Source organism: Sarcophilus harrisii, chromosome 4 (genome assembly GCF_902635505.1).
Source record: "Sarcophilus harrisii chromosome 4, mSarHar1.11, whole genome shotgun sequence".
Lineage (NCBI taxonomy): Eukaryota > Metazoa > Chordata > Mammalia > Dasyuromorphia > Dasyuridae > Sarcophilus > Sarcophilus harrisii.
The window spans coordinates 277358103-277375660 of record NC_045429.1 but is presented as its reverse complement, the minus strand read 5'-3'; the positions used below and the strand labels follow the sequence as shown (position 1 = coordinate 277375660).

The 17558-nt window shown below is 37.9% G+C and overlaps 1 protein-coding gene across 4 annotated transcripts in view; it reads left to right on the top strand.

Moving 5' to 3' along the window:
• The window catches only part of ZFAND3 (zinc finger AN1-type containing 3), a 304527-nt gene that overhangs the window by 278341 nt on the left and 8628 nt on the right, over window positions 1-17558 (top strand). Inside the window, exon 7 of one of the 4 annotated variants that reach the window (XM_031964926.1) lies at window positions 4244-4784. The exons of the other annotated variants lie outside the window; for them this stretch is intronic. Within the exon in view, the coding sequence (XP_031820786.1) occupies window positions 4244-4269 (26 nt within the window). The 3' untranslated portion in view covers window positions 4270-4784. Of the gene's footprint in view, window positions 1-4243; window positions 4785-17558 lie in introns of those variants that run through there. 4 annotated transcript variants of the gene reach the window in all.

The following is a 17558-nucleotide window of genomic DNA, read 5'->3' as shown; positions in this document are numbered from 1 at the left end:
ACTTCAGAGTTCTGTAATTTTCCAGAGTTATTTATCTTGCTGGACATTTCCACAATGATAATTTATTTCTGTTTTCTCCTAATTTTATACTTATCCAAAGAGATCAAGTCAGTCAATACTTAAATTAGTTCAAGTTATTCACTGGAAGGTCATATACTGAAGCTGTGAAACTTAAATGCTTTGTTTACATAATAAGAAGACAGGACTATTGGAAAAGATCTGATGTTGGGAAAGATCAAAGGAAAATGGAAAAGTTGACTGCAGAGGTTGAGATAGATAGTGTTATGCAAACAATGAGCATGAACTTGGGCAGACTAAGAGGAAGAAAGGGGAAGATAGAAGGGCCTGGTGTGCTGTGGTTCATGGGGTCACAAAGACCCAGACACAATTGAACAAAATCAACAAAAAATGTTGTCAGATTATACTTTTCTTCCACCTATCCTCCCCCAATTTGACAGTTTTCTATATAGATGTGTACAACTTAGATTGTAAAGTGTACATCTTAGATTGTAATTTGATCATTCGTATCAGATCTGGTTTTTTTGAAAAAAGTTTTCTACCACCAGAATAGGATTACTTTTTTGCTTTTGCTTCTCTACCTTTTCCCACTTTGGGGACTTATATTATTATCTTTCTTAGCAAGTCTATAGGGTTAGAATCTAGAGCCCTCCTTTAAGCAGGAACATTCTCTCCTATCAAGTCTTTTGTTAGGACCATCCCCTCCTTCTCCTTACCTGTTGCAGAGGGAGAGGGAGAATTCTCTTCCCTCAGGGTTCTCTGTCCTAATTAATGATTCTGCCTCCCGAGGACCATTTTAGGAAGGACTCCAGTCATGGTGGACTTTACTTATCCTTGGACTGTCTTTCAAACTCCCTTTCCTTCCTTCTTTTTGCCTGACACATTCCTCCTGATGAGGTAACCATCTGTATGTACTTCTTCCTGCTTTCTATTATTTTTATTCCTATCCTTTTATCCTATTAGTCTCTTAGTCCCCTTTAGTCTGTTAGGATGTAAGTATCTTGAGAGTAGGTGTTGCTATGTTTTCTTGTATTCCCAGTGGTTAACATAGTAGTAAGCACTTAACATATGCTTTGTCTTCACGTCATACTGATCCTTGATTCTGTCTCACAGAAAGCCTCTCTTCATGCTGTCTTTGGTTCCCAAAGTATTCCCCCCCATTCATATTTTTTATCCAGAACTAATTTACATTTTTCCCAAAGCCTCAAATCTTAATACTACCTCTCTGAAAAATTTTCCTGATTACTCACCTATGTTGAGCTTTCCTTTTTCTGTTTTCTTGTGTGTATAACATTGAATAATAAAAAATACATGCCACTTATTCTGTCAAGAATTTTACTAACCTGTTTTCTGTTTGATTTGTATGAGCATTATTTCTTTCTTTTTCTAGATTTTAAGCATCTCTTGTGGGTAGGAATCATGTTCTTGTCATCTTTGCTTTTTAATTGATACCTAAGGCACTATGGGGTATTTTATAATAATGATTTAACTTGCATATTTTGACCCTCTACCTCTCTTGCCCTTTGCAAATCTGTGTCTTTAAACTCTTTCAGAACTTGCATTTACTCAACATTCCTTCAAGAAATCTGATCCCTTTTTGGACTAATAACACAGCAATGTACCTGAATCATTGATTTGTTAGAATAAACTTCTATAGCACCTTTCCCCTGAAGGCATCACCATCAGTGAAATTCTTTTTCTGCTACCAGAAAGGTCTTTCACCCTAACACACTGAAGATCATATTGTCCCATGGAAGCCATTTTCCTCTCATGAGTGGCTTCCAGACAGTAAATGTGGGAGGGAAACCCACTGCTTGTTAGTTTACAACTTCATGCTGTTGCCAGCAATAATCCCAAATGATCAGTTAGCATGTAACTTAGCATGCTCAGAGATAGAATACTATCTGACCCTCCACAATAAAAGTTATGTGTGTCAACCCATAGACATTGTCATGTGGCCAAACAAACTCAATTGAAGCCGTGCAGTCCTAAAGAGCTAATCTTACTAGTAGGCATGATGTCTATTTGAATATAATCCATCCCCTTTTATTTACCCACCCAATCATCAACCCCTCAAAATAGAATTAGAGGCAGCATTACATAGAAGATGTAGTGAGAGCTATTTCATCATGTAGCCCCAACTGATAGGTCTGGGTTAACATAGTTAATGAGGTCATAGATTCTATCTATACTATACAATAAAAAAGCAATTGTCTATCTTCTAGGTAATTTAATTGGGACATGAAGGGGAAGAAGAAGGCTTGCCTTGATGGGGCAAAGGGGTATATGTGGCACATAGTAGAGAAGAACAAGTAGGTTAGCTGGACTCATTTAGAAACTATACAGTTTTCCATATCACTTTGTCTCTGCAATGTTTTCCCTTGATGTAAGTGGCAGTTCCAGAAGGCCTCTACAAAGAACTGTTTTTATGTAATGCAGATTTGCCTGTAAATAAGGGGAAGAGAAAGAGATAGGATATGGGTCATAGGCCTGTGGAGCAAGAGGGTCTACACAAGGATCAAGGATGTGTGGGGGCTGGGTATGAAAAGGTGAAAGCAGAAGGAAGAACACATGGAACTGGGACTATATATGTGAGGACCTTGGCAGGACTGAGAGGAAGACCATGTTGGGATCAGACTGAGTAAACTGGGGCAAAAGTCTTCTCAGAACCCCCATTTTTCTGCTTTCACTTGTAGAGGGTTTTTATTTGGGGAGGGGCGGGGGATAAGAGAAGCCCATGGTGCAGAGCAGAAGGTCAGGGCTGCAGAGGGAGCACAGTGCTATAGAGTAAAGTGAGCATAGTTGTGGGGTTTTTTTTGGGGGGAGGAATGTGGGTAAAGTCAAATTTGCATAATGCAAATTTATGTAACTCAAGAACTGTCTATATAGATGTTCTGCCTGACCTCTAAGTTTAAGCATAAAATCAGAATCTAGGATGCAGCTTGTTCTGGTTGCCATAGAGATGATCAGCAGGTGATCTTTCTTCCTTGTAACATGGCATGAATGACAATCAACATGACCAAGCATGACTTCTCCACCTGTATGTGTGTGTATGTATGCATGTGTACATTACACAGCTACTTGGGAATTCCTGAACAGGGCATTCTGTTCACCTTTATGAGAGTAGTCAAGCAAACTCTTTAGGGCATTTGGTGGGGCTGAGTATTGCTTCTGGGTGAGACCAAATAGATTTATGTTTTACACAAAGGGAAGCAGAAATATTTTGAAAAGGAAGGAAGGAAAGAAAGAAAAAGAGAAGGAAAGAAAGAAAGAAATGTGGGAAGTGTGGGAGTAATATATTTAGAAGTATAAGTCATATTTAGTGCCTTTATTTTATAAATTGACGGTGTGCAGGATTCTAAAAAATGTCACATCTTACACTTTGGTTGAAAATTTTAGTTCCTGAAGTCCATTACAGACAAGGCATGGCTAGATAGTAGTTGATTAGAAAAAGATTTGGTTATTTTAGCGACCAATCTGTCTCCTGCACTTTTGGGAACATGAGAGACCTTCCATGTGTGCTTGTTTCCCCCATAAGAAGGGCAGCTTCTGAAAGTCAGGGACTGTGTGACTTTTCTCCTTTTATCCTAGCCCTTAGTACTACTGTGCTGTGCACACACTGAGTGCTAAATAGGGGTTTTCACTTATTCATTGTTCAATTCCTTCATTTTCAGAAAGGTTTGGATGGCATGGCCAAAGGCACACGGGTAGTAGGACAACTGAACCTCAAATCTAGGTCTTTGCCCACAACAAAAGAGAAAATGAATGTGCAGGCAGATATTTGAAGAAGAGAGTAGTTGTTGTTTAGGGAAGAGGGGGGTACCTGTGGCAGGAAGTAATAGAATTGAGTCAAATGTACCCATTTTATAGAGTTTTTGTGAAGATCAAAGGAGACAATATTTGCAAAGGCTCAGCACAAAATGCATGCTCTTTCCTCCCTCTCCTCTATTCCTTTTGTATCACAAGCTGCCTTTTGTTCCCTTCTACCATTCTCCAGTCTTAACCAAGATAGGAGTATTTTATAATTTCTCTCTTGAAGGTGCATCTTACATAAGTTTCTATCAGTTTGGCTTGGTTTATATAAGCTCTTGTTTTTATATTCACAGAGTTCTGTACTCTAGTAGATGCTCAAGAAAGGTTTGTTGGATGGATAAAAAATAATGAATATTGTTGGTTCATGATTGTTTTCCTTTGATATTTAGAATGGAGCGCTTTGTTTTTGCAGGTACCGGTGCTTCTATTCAACTGTAATGAAATGGGTGAATGATGCAGTACCAGTCGGGGAGTTGAGTAGAGCTTGTGCTGTGTGCTGGGTCCGGGCTCCCCTGCTTCCTCTGATCGTCTCTTTGCCTAGAGCACTAATTTGGTGCTTGAAGATTTTATATTTGAACCTGGGGGTGTTAAGGAGCCACTGAAGTTTACTGAATGGAAGGGAAATGACATCATCAGACTGGTACTGGAGAAAGCTCAAGACAGCTAAATGGAGTTCAGGGCTGGAGCAGGGAGAGGCCAGGAAATCAAGGAGACCAGCCAGGAAGCTCTTGGGGAGGTAGTCCAGACATGACAGAATGACCCTTACACCAGAGTCACAGTGGTCAGCAGGAAGAAGAAGCTGATGTGGGGTGTTACAAAGGCAGAATTGACTATATTTAGCAACTGATTGGACATGAAGAGTAAGAAAGAATCCAGGGTGGCACCTGTCAGTCATTCAGCATTTATATAGTACCTTCTCCATGCCAGACACTCTGCTAAGTCTTGAGGATACAAAGAAGGGTTTGTACAACAAATAAGATATTTATACAATATAAATTGTAGATAGTCAGTTAAGGAAAAGTACTAGGTAGGGGATCAGAAAATACTTTTTCTCCTAAAAGGTGAAAGAAAAGCTGGGACTTTAAGAAGGCTAAGAGGCAGAATTGAAGAGTAGAGAGAGTATCTAGACCAGTGGTTCTCAAATTTTTGTTTTCAGTATCTTTATACTATTAAACAAAAACGCTTTGGAGAGATCCTCAATAATTTTTTATCTGGGTTATATTTATAGACATTTACCATATTGGAAATAAAAACTATTTTTGAATTTGTAGATCCTCTAAAAGGATTTCAGAGATCCCCAGGATTCTCTAGACCATACTTTGAGAATCACTGATCTAGGTATTGGGGACAGCATGAGAAAATCCTTGGAGTTAAGAAATGAATGGATTGTCTTGTTTGAGGAACATCAAGGAGGCTAATGTCACTGGATCACAGAATCCGTGCAGGGAGAATACAATGTAAGAAGAAAACTGGGGGAGAGGGAGCAGGGCAAAAGTTATGTTTATGTTTGATTCTAGCTGTAACAGAATTTATTGAATAGAAGGGAGGGAGAAGAGTGGACAAGGGGAAGAGAGGATCCAGCTCTTTGCTTTAGGAACATTGGTTTGCCAGCTGAGTAGAGGAGGCATTGAAGGAAGGCTTGTGGCTGGAAGTCCAACCAACTATTGTAAATAGCCCAAACCTGAGATGATGAGTAAAATGTCATGAAGACCTAAAGAGAAGACAGTATCAAAGAAAAGTGGTCAATTGACACTGTCAGAGGATAACGGGAGAGTGTCTAGAAGGATACATATTGAGAAAAAGTTATTAGATTTAGTAATTAAGGAATTATTGAGAACTTTGGGGAGAGAAGTTTCTGTTGACTGATGGGTTCAGAAGTCAGACTGTAGAGTTGAAAGTGAAAGGAACAAAAGGTCAAGAATATGAAGGGAATTAATTAAAATGCACAGGAGGGTATCCTAGTCATATCAGATCTGAAACTACATATAAAGCAGTGGTCATCAAAACTATTTGGTACTGGTTAAGAAACAGAATAATGGATCAGTGGAGTAGGTTAGATATACAAGACATAATAATGACTACAGTAATCTAATGTTTGATAAACTCAAAAATTCCAGTTTCTGGGATAAGAACTCACTATTTGACAAAAATGGCTGGGGAAACTGGGAAATAGTATGGCAGAAACTAGGCAGATAAAGTTGAAATGAGTTCATGATTTAGACATAAAAGTCGATATTATAAACAGATTAGACAATATAACAAGGCTGTTTCCCTGTCAGATCTTTACAAATGGGGAGGAATTTGTAACCAAAGAAGAACCAGAGAATCTTATGAAATGCAAAGTGGGTAATTTTGATTACATTAAATTTAAAAGGCTTTGCCCCCCCAAAATCAATGCAGACAAGATTAGAAGGGAAGCAGAAAGCTGGGAAACAATTTTTACATAGATGTTTCTGATTAAGGCCTTTTTTCTAAAATATAGAAAAGTGAATCACATTTATAAGAATACAAGCCATTCCCCAATTGATAAATGACATGAAGAAATTAAAAAGATTTCTAATCAAATAAAAAATGCTCTAAATCACTATTGATTAGAGAAATGCAAATTAAGACAACTCATACCTCAGATTAGCTAAGATCACAGGGAAAGATAAATGTTGGAAGGGATATGTGAAAATGGAGACACTAATGCATTGTTGGACTTGGGAACTATAGTGCTAACCATTCTGGAGAGTAATTTGGAACTATGCCCAAAGTTCTGTGCATACCCATTGGTCCAGCAGTGTCACTACTGGGTCTGTATCCCAAGAAGGTCATAAAAAAGGAAAAAGGATTGGCATATGCAAAAATGCTCTTTTCATTATGGCAAGGAATTGAAAATTGAGTGGATACCCATCATTTGAGGATTGGCTAAAATAAGTTATGGTATGTGAAGGTAATGAAATGAGGAAGCTGATTTCAGAAAAGCCTAGAAAGACTTACATGAACTGATGCTGTGTGAGCAGGAGGAGCTCATTGTTATAGTAAGATTATGAATTGATCAACGATGATAGATTTAGCGCTTCTCAGCAACACAGTGATCCAAGACTATTCCTATAAAATTGGAATGGAAAATGCCATCTGCATCCAGAAGAACTAAAGATTGAAGGTGTATCAAAGCATATTATTTTCACTAATGCTTTCTTTGTTGGCTTGATTTTTCTTTCTCATGGTTTTTTCCCTTTTGTTCTGATTTTTCTTGTACTACATGACAGATATGGAGATGTTTGAAATGATTGTATATATATAACCTATAGCAGATCACTTGCTGGCTTAGGGAGGGATAGAAGTTAGGAAAGGAGGTGGGGGGGAATTGGAATTCAAGCATGACAAAAATGAATGTTAAACTATCCTTACATGTAGTTGGAAGAATAAAATACTATTGAGGAAGATAAAAGAATGAACTAAAATTAAGACAGAATATGTTAAAGATGTTTTATATTTTTTTTAAAAAAGGAAAAAGAAGGAAGATGGCTTTCTCAAGGAGTAAAAAAAACGGAAAGGAAGAAGAGAGATATGGAATTGAAAATGGATAGACTAAGTGATCTTGGCTCCAGATTAAAGGGACTTGTGCAATATTTACTTATATGGTAGCAGAAGGATACTGATCTGTTTGTACAGAAACCTGTCTTCATTGTCTTCAGTCCTGTCATGTTTAGTCTACCAGTATAGCTAGAAGGTAATAGTGTTATGACTCAGCAAACATTATATTTGGGCATCCCTAAAATTAAAGAAGGACGTGACTGTTCTTAAAGTAATATGCTACATTTTACACTGGAAAAAAAGCAGTCTTATATTTAAAATACAATGTTGCCAAACTTGCTTTACCTTGCTTACCCCAAGCTTACAGCTTATCTGTACTTTGAATTTGGATAGCTATCCCCAGTAATGGGTATCTCGAAACTGCTATTCAGAATGTCAGGATGCTGATGCATAACTGCAAAAATGTATCTCCTCTCAATTCTTTGTGCTTGAATAGATTACTTCTTAAATTCAAAGATGTCGTTTTCATTGCATTTTGCATATGTCTGAGGGATACTTCCCCTGACAGATGGTCAAGAAAAGCAAACTTTTTTTTAAGTTAGACATTTGAAAATAATTAAGGAATACAGTCTTTTGTTTTAAAATGTTTTGATTCATTTTCAAACCAGATAGAAATAGTTTTTAGTTAGTGTCATTTACATTATGTACAACTACATTTCTGTATCTACTGGATAATTAGAAGTAGATGGAAGCCTTTTTGTTTATTCTCTAGACAGTTATAGCTAGCTAAAGCGATCATTGTCAAACAACATTAAACCTTTTCTTAAAGCCATAACTTAATGCCATTTATAAGAAATTTTTCTTTCCTTTATACCTAAATGCATACATAGTACAAATGTGATATTAAGTTGAAAATGATCTATTTATTTGTCTTGTCCCTTTTAACACAAGGATCCAGGTGCACATAATAAATGTGCTTTCTCAGATTAGAGGATTTTCCTTCCCCATCATATACCTCCTTACCCATGCCCAGTAGTTGGAAATTTGGTCAAATTTCCTAGAAAACTACCTGCTTCCTTTTTCCCCATCCATCTTTATTGCACTCACAGTTCTCCCTAAACGTGGAACAGTAATCAAATCTTGGGCAGGCAAATTTACTTGTTTTCAGTTTGGAAGCTCCCTAATATCTATCAACTCTACTCCACCAAATAACTCTTAAATTTTTAAAAATTTGACCCCTTGTTGCCTCAAAAATGAAATTCATCTGCACCTAAGGAAATCTGTCTGTCTGGATTGGGGAGGAAGCATTTAAATAAACTCAGATGCCTAAGAAGCAGTCCCTATCCTTCCAGTATAATTGAAAAACTAAACATTGTGGAATTTTAAAGCTTGTTATTTAGGAACATCTTTATATTTTGGAGTAGTTTTCTGGAATATTATCTTCAAGATAAATTTTATGAATACCTTCTCTAAAATTTGTCACAAACTCGAAGTAGGCTTGATATTGATAGATTGGGCCAAAGCCTTGTTTGTTTTTGCAAAATCTCTACAATCTAGAAGGTTTTAGAAAGCTTTCCTTCATCCTGTCTCTAACAGCTACCAGCTTTTCTGTCTCCAGGAAAATAGACACAAACACTTTGAAACACAAGCAATACATGATTGAACTTGAAAACACAAATCCTCTAGTTCTATATCTGAAAGAGGGTTGCAGAATCCCTAACCATACCTGTTAGGGAGTCTCCACAGTATTTTTGTCTTTAAAAACCTATCCTTCTCCCTTCAGGGTATCCCCAAACACACTTTCTGAGCTGCCTCATGCCTTCTCTGTATATTTCTCCCAAAATCTGTGTGTTGTGATCAGAAATCTTAATCACAGACAAAAGATTTCTTGTCACCTTTCTTTTGATTATATATTTATAGCATCATCAAGGGCAGGTGTTCATGGTAGTGGCAAGCAAGTCATGAAGCCTATATACCTCCATATGATGTTCAGAAAAAGGAAGCTCATGCCTCAGTTCTAGTTGTTCAGAAAAGGTGGCCCAGAGCTATAAGGGAGAAGAGTTGTCTCTTCTCCAGAAGCACAGAGGTGTCCCCTGGGGATCTGTCTGTGTGGGAGCAGGAGTTAGTATGTCACTTGTGAAGATTCTTATCTTGGTGTGTGAATTGGTGGAGAAGAATCCTGTGCTACCTTGAAGACAATAGGAATATAATGGTAGAACTAGAAGAGAACTTTGAGAATGCTCAGTGGTGGCTCTGTGATGTGAGCTAGCAAGCACTTCATAGAGGAACTAGTTCAACCTCTTCCTTTCAAATCCAGAATGGTGTCCAGGGTCTCACAGCAAGTTCAAGGCTAAGCTTAGACTAGACCCCAAGTCTCTTGATTTCCAGTCTTGCATTCTTCCCAACACTATGTTGCTTTTCTAGCACCCTGTATTGGAAAGAAAAGAAAAATAAGTCTCTGTCCAAGGTCCCACAGCTAGGTAGGGAGCCAAGCCAGGAACAAAATCTAAATCTAATAACTTGCAATCTTTCTACTCTGCCCCACTGCCTTCTGTGGAAATGGTTTGTGTTTGAAGATGATGCTCAGGGAGAAAAAGGAAAGAAATAACTACCTTCACTCTGTTCTTTTCCACAGAGCTCCCATTAATTAACATGCTGAGTAAGTGCTACATACAAGTGATAACTTTCCTCTTTTTTCCTCCTGGCCACAGAAATCTTAGTTTGGCATTTGCAATTTAGAAGTACTCTAAAACTACTATTTTTCTGTTACTTGGGCAGGAAGAGTGTGTGTGTGTATGTGTGTGTGTGTAAGTGCCCTGGTGATGGCTTAACCAGCCAGAGAAATAATTCTAAATGAATTTTCCAGAGTGCAGCCATGCTACCCTCTGACCCAAGACAGCCTCAGCTGGGGCTCTGGGTGAAAAAGAGCATCCTTCTATTCAGCCAAAGCTTTGTTGGTAGTTTTCTAGGGTGCTTCTGCTTAGTTTGAAAAGAATTTTTTAAAGTGCAATGAAATGCTGAAAGGAAAGTCAAACAAATCAGAGAAAAAAGTCCTGAAAGAATAAGTTCAGCAGAATAGCAGAACACATCTGTTGGTATAGCCAGCCTACTGGAACTACTACTGTGATAGTGATGAGGTGGAAGGAAGCACTTAGAAGCTTTGGCTACACTGCCAAGCACCTTACAGCTTTGGCCAATTAAAAGCTGATGCTAACACCAAAGAGTTAATTGATGTCTTGCTTCTCAGCTACTGGGATGGAATGAACAAAAGAGCAAATTATTATTCCTGTGACAGAAAATGCCTAGAGCCAGTTTCTCTTGGTTTTTAAATCTTCATTTTTTTCTAGATAAAATAATTTAGCATAATGTGTATACTGTCTCCTCTTTCTTGTTGGGAAGGGATGAAAGAATTGTCCCAAAGTGGGCTTCTTGCAATTCAGATTTCATTGCACACTTGTGGTTTTAGCTCTCCAGAAGGGAGGAATAGCAGAGTGGGTATGGCTAGGGATCAGGGCCTTTTTCTCCAGGTGAACATTGTTTAAAGTTCATACTGTTTGAAGAGATGGTACTGGGATAAGATGATTCTTCCTGGTAGAGGAAAGGGAAGAGATAATTTTAGGGTTGTCTGGAGATAAAGAATGTGTCAGCAGTTGTGGCAAATATTTTTATGCTTTTAAAGTGGCGGTGTGTACATGTTGGGAGCTTCATTAAGCTGAACTGTAGCATAACTTTTTGTCCTACTGTTGTCTGCTTTCTCAGAGCCGTGTGATGGGAGATACCCAGGGAATGCACCAGATTGCAGCAGAATCCTTAGAGCTAGAGATGAAGAGCTTTTCACAAGCTGCTCATAGCTCTGTCTTGTATCATATTATTTCTTGTGCTACCATTTATCTTTTATCTAACTGGCATTTTAATTGATTTGGGGAAAAAACAGCTGATTGCCTCTGTTTTAGAATCAACTCAGTGTGATTTAGTAGTTTTATTAAAAAGTTGCATTGTATATTTTTTTCTAAAATGTAAATTCTTCTTTATGTTGGGGTGAGGGCTGAGAGGTTTCACTGTCACTTGATTCTCGATAAGCAGCCTCAAGCCACAGGGAAACTTTTGGTAGAATTTTTCTTATCCCCGTTAGTTACCTGCTCCCGCCCCAGTAGGGTACATGTCAAATAGAACAACCAGGCAGGAACCCAGGCCAGTTCTTGGAGTTTAATGACTTTTTCTCCGTATCATGCAAAGCCAAGAATGGAGCCGAATGTAAAGTAGACACGCTTTATTCCCAGGGCACCTGCAGTTGCTTTGCTTGTACCATAGGCCTGATGAAATAAAACACATTAAGATCCTTTAATACATTTCTGTGCTACAAATTGTGCCTCAAGCATTGGGTCAGCGGCTGTGGTGTAATCCAGGGGATTGCTGCTTATGGTATATAAATGGCTCATGCTTTCCAACAAGCTTTCTTATGACCACCTGCTATTTCTAACATGTATTTACAAATGAGCTAAGAGGTCAGCTAGCTGTCTTGAACTATAAGAAACCTTTATCTTGCTGTAGAGATGTGATTCTTTTTTGGAATGAGCTTAACAGGTCATTCAGACATGTTGGGCTAGATTTTCATATTTATATGGGTTGCCTTGTGGTTTGGGTTTTGGAGGTTTTTTCTATTTTTTTTTTAAACAAGTAATCAATGCTGAGTGAACCTTAATGAGCCAAGAGTGAAAAGTGTTAATATGGATTTCCTTAGATACAAAAATGTTTTTCCTTGCTTAGAGGCCTTCCCACTAGGAAACAAGAACGGGCAGAATGCTTCTAGATCAGCATAGCAGATCCTATTAGTTCCATTTCTTTTTACTTTGCATATACTCTGAGATCCTAGTAAATGGAAAGAGGTGGACAGCCATGTATCTGCGTAAGTACATATGCCAATCTCATTCTGTGAAACAGCCTGTCCTCTTTACGATATCTTGTCCTGAAGGCATGTCAACATTTTTAGGCTCCCCTTGAACTTTTTATCAATTCAGAATTCAGGAAAGGATAAAAGCATTTCTTGCAAGTGAGGTGAATCAAGTGAATACCAGAGCATCTGGAGCTGAATCTTGACCTGGAACAAAAGTCTATAGTTTTATTAAAAGGGCCACTCTTTGAGAATCCTCCAAATGGAGTGTCTACAAAGAAATAAGTGTGTAATTTAAGTCCCAAAGTGGCAGGAGTTGTATAATTCTGGCAGCACCAAACAGTTCCTTCTTACTCAAAAATAAAGCTGGCAAACAATTTCTGCAAAGCTGAAATTGAATAAAAAATGTCAAAGGCTCAAAGTGTTTTTTTTTTTTTTTTTTGCTGCTGCTGTTGTTGTTTGGCTTAACTTCTATTTATTCTTTCCAAGAGATTTCAAGGGATCTCTGACCCTCAACTCTAGTATCAAGTGACAGACTTTGAAGAGTAAGGGTCAATAAGCATTTTGCATTGAATTGCTAGTCTTCAAAAAGGCCCTGTCTTAACTGAGAAGCCTGTGGCTGAAGGGTCACAATCCTGTGGTACAGGATCTCTCTCCTGCCAGGAATTTCAGCATCTACAACAGAGACATAAGGGCCCTTAGCCATAACTGTAGAAGCAGTCAATACAAAATGTCAGGGCTAAAAAATCTCTTTTATTTTTATTATTTTTATGTTGCCAGTTGGACAACACCTTATAAAGGGGGGAGGGGGAGAGCTGAGGCCAAGATAGAGGAAAGAACTTTCTTCTCCTTATTAGAGCAGGAACTTTAGTTTGGGTCTTTTGACTTCAAGTCCAGGGTATTTTCTAATCACTCTACAATTGAGGAAAGGTGAGTGACGGTTGGAGGCAGCTCTAGTGACAGCATCGTCTCAATTTCTGTTTTGTGCTAGAACAAAATGAGGCACTCAAAAGCCATTGAACAGTTAACAAAAAAAAGCCCTAACATAGCAAAGCTATGCAACAAGGATAGAGGGCTAGTTTCTCTGACATCCCCTAATCCAGGGCTTTTTAAATTTTTTCCATTCTCCTTTTTGCCCAAGAAACTTTTACATGACCCCAGATATAAAGATATATAAAATAGATATATAAATCAAACATTTGCTGATAATAAATCATAAAGAAATTTATTTAAAAACAATTCTTTGGTATACATATAATTTTACCATTTATTAAAAGATGAAAGCAAATTTGCATATTAATGAGACAGATATGCTTGTTTATTTTTGTATAAAGAATTAAGTCTTGGCAGAATATTTTATACCTTGCCAAATTTTTTGCAACCCTCATATTCAATTACTTAATCTCTTATGGGGATGAGACCCACAGTTTAAGTAATTTTATCCCAACCCCTATCTCCAGATGGAAAACCTATTTAGTTATCAGGGCAAGACATGGAAGTACTAGAGGATTCTTGATGGGAACCTTTTAATGACCCTAATATGACTAAAGTTTGTCAGAGAAATTGGCCATTCTCCTTTTAGAGAAAACTTAATCCGTGTTCCAGAAGGAAAGGAAGAAAAGATAGACATAACCCATTTTGTGGGGAAATATTGGTATTTATCAGTTCTTTCACAATGAGTATGCCTTTATGGAATAGGGCTGATGATATGTAAGGAGATTGGGTAAGAGTTTTATCTTCTGTATCTTAAGGAAAAGTCTAGCACTTATCCTCACTGATCTTTAACTCAGTAACTTTGTCCTGAAGATCTAAAGGGCTTCTATCCCCAGAGTTTTGTTTTTTCCCATACCTTCTTTTTTTTCCTTCTACACTTAACTCTTGTTAGCCAACTAAAATTAGTCTTTAGTAGAAGATGACGAGAGAGGGAGGAGAGAAACAAGAGGGTCTTGCCTACCTAGTTTCTCACATCTTAAACCCATTCAAAAGCTTTTCCTGCCCCCACACTAAATGGAGCATAAAGTCTTTTCTTTTGTACTTTTTCTGTGGTTACTGAATCAAAATCTCAAAAGTATTAGAGGTTTTTTCAGATTAGTGAAGTGGAAATATTGTTCGTTTTTATAGCACTTACAGAAATGCTCTGGATATATTGTATCATCTTCTGCTAATGATAGCATTTGTGAGAATTACTTCCAAATGTGTGCCAGCATAGAAGAAAGCATTCTTCAATATTCATGCTCCTGTTGCAGAGGAAAGGAGATTTTGTTGTAGAAAAGGGTTGTCTAAAATTTAAGCGTTTCAAATAGTTACCTTAAAAGCTGTAGGTCACATTAGATGCTGTGTTCAGGTTAAACAGCATTTCTAGAATTTCTTTGAGTCAAACAGTTATTAGTCTTAGAAGAATGAGCCACAATGTAATTCTTCTACATTCATTTAATTTTAGAGCAGCTTGAAGTATTATTCCCAGTTACTGGTTTAGTGTTTCTCCAGAGCCTGCTGAATCCTAACTCTTAGGCAAAAGGAGTCTGGGTTCATCTAGGACAAGGAATCACAGTCTTTGAGCAGTGTTGATTCTACTATGCCTGACAAGATTTTCACTCTTCATATCCATATGCCTTTTTTCTTCCTTCCTTTAGAAGTATCTGCCCTTGAATGTGGAATCCAGTTCAAGGATGTCTGTCTTCTTCCATAGGAGCTTAGTAGTTTGAATGAAACATTAGTTCTCATTTCCCCCCACCAATACGATTCTTTTTATTCTTCTTTAAATCTGTTTGACCTATCTCTTAAATCATAAGATTCTAAGCCTTGTGACAAGACACAAGCCCTGTCTCAGCCAGACACAGTTTGTTTTCTTTTTTTTTCTTTCTTTTTTTTTTTTTTTTTTTTTTTTTTTGCAAATTAGCTTCCTGAACTTGGCCAATCTTTGGAAGGGTAACAGGAATAGTTTTGAGATGTCTAGTGTTTGTGATATATACCTTTACAAGTTTTGTTTGCAATTTGTTCTTGCTCAGCCTCATTTGGTATGTCCTGCCTTTGTCTAAAGGGCTTTTGAACATTGGTTCCTAAAATGGTCAGTTCAGTAAATATGTGCACAAGGTGCGTCTTGGGCCATAGATGCCATCTTTTATCTATATTTGAGCATGTTACTTTTAAGCCCCAGACTCAAAATCATTCTTAAAAGTAGCAACAGACTATTCAGATAAATTCTTAATCTTCTCATAGTTTCACCCAAAATATGGTGCTGCCCAGCCTAAATGTGATTTTTTTTTTTTCTGTACTCTCAGGATCAAGATTTCATTATAGTCTTTTTTTTTTTGTCCAGAAAATATTTCTCAAGTATGTTTAGCTGGTTGTTGCAAGTGTTGACCAAGGAGCAGAAATCAGGACAGGGCAACCTTGGTAAGAGCAATTGCCTGGAGTTAGACCTCACTCAGATGGAAATGATGGATTTTTTGATCCTACATTTTCAGACTCTCAAGTCCTGGGCAATTTTCCTTTGCCATTTTAACTTACTATTTTTGATTCCTAACCTTTTTTTTTTTTTTGGGGGGGGGGGTGGGCAGGGAGAACTGGATCATGCTATCACCACTACAGCGTTTTTCCCAAAAAAATTATTGTAAACCAGTATGGTGTAGGAGAAAGAGCACTAGACATTTCTACCTTTGGATTTTAGAGTGGTTTTTATCATTTAACAATGATATACTGTCCTCCCACCAACTTGAACTCATCTTTTCATTATCATCTTGGCTTCTAAGTCCAAAGAATAATGAGTAGAATTGAAAGTTCATGATATTTTCCATGGTTTTGGAATCAGATCTTTGGGCAGTCAGAAAAAATACTTAAAATCTACTGATCACCCCTGTCTCCTCCTCTGTGCTCTTTAGTCCCCCAGGAATGTGTGATCTCAGACAGGCCCTGTTGTACCTATCTAATGTGAAAATGTATTTAGCTACTGACCGTCTCCAGCCAATAATACACACTCAGCATTTGGGACAAGTTCCAGGATGTAGCTTTCTTTCTTTTTTTTAATTAAAGCTTTTTATTCTCTAAACATATGCATGGATAATTTCTCAACATTTACCTTGCAAAACCTTGTGTTCAAATTTTTTCCCTCTATTCCCTCCCCAGATGGCAAGTAATCCAATATATGTTCAGTCTAACATATACATACATATTTATACAAATAACATGTTGCGCAAGAAAAAATCAGATCAAAAAGGAAAAGAAAATGAGAGGAAAAAAAATGCAAGGAAATAACAAAAAGAGTGAAAATGCTATGTTGTGGTCCATATCTCAGTTCCCACAACCCTCTCTCTTGGTACACCAAGATGGCTCTCTTCATTACAAGATCTTTGGAAGTAGCCTGAAATCATCTCATTGTTAGAAGAGCCACATCCATCAGAATTGATCATTGTATAATCTTCTTGTGCATCATATAATCATCTTGTTGCCGTGATGTAACTTAATTTCAGTGAATAATCCTGATAGAAGAGGGAATTGAGCTTAATTTATGCTATCTAATAACCTCTGTGCAGTGTCTTGGTGGGAAGTTAACTTTCTAAAACTTCTCTGGACTTTTCACTAGTGAATGGCAATGCCATTTATTTTAATTGTCACCAGTTTTGCTATGATAACCTATCTTGCTTTTGCTACTTTTAAAAAGCAGACCCCAGAGTGTAGAAGAGTAGGTGTGCTTTCGGGGAAGCATGGTCCTTTGGCATAGAACATCCTGGAGCTGCGGTCACCAGAGTTTATACTGGCTAAGGAAGGTGGGGGCAAGTCAATGGTGGCTTCAGTGTTCTGATCATTGCTTTTGTAGAGGAGGGAGAATTCTTTATTAAGGTAGCCAACCTTTTTTCCTCCTGGGTGTGACATCTATCCTTCCAGTGTGGGAAGTCAGCAGCCAGCTTTGAGATTGGTGGTAGGAAAGGACAGTAAGCTTGAGGAAAGGACAGTAAGCTTGGGGAGGAAAAGGAAGTGAAGAATTAGTCCAGGAAGGACAAGACCTTACAGCCTTTCTCTCCCTCAGCCTACCCTTGACTAATAAGGTATTAAGCACTGCCAAGAGCCAAGCTTAATTCCCATTGCAATCTATTTCCTGCTGTTCTTATTAACTTAGCACAATTCATCAAAGGAGAGGAGGGACTCTGGGACTTTTTTTTACTCAGTTCGCTTGCTCTCCTAAAAAAGGGAGAGAAAAGGAAAATGGGACAGGTGCTCTTTTCTCCAATCTTTGAAGCACAAGAGAAAGTCCACTAGCTAGTGACAAAAATAGTAACCAATACCACCTTCCACTTGAAACACTTCTCTCCCTCCC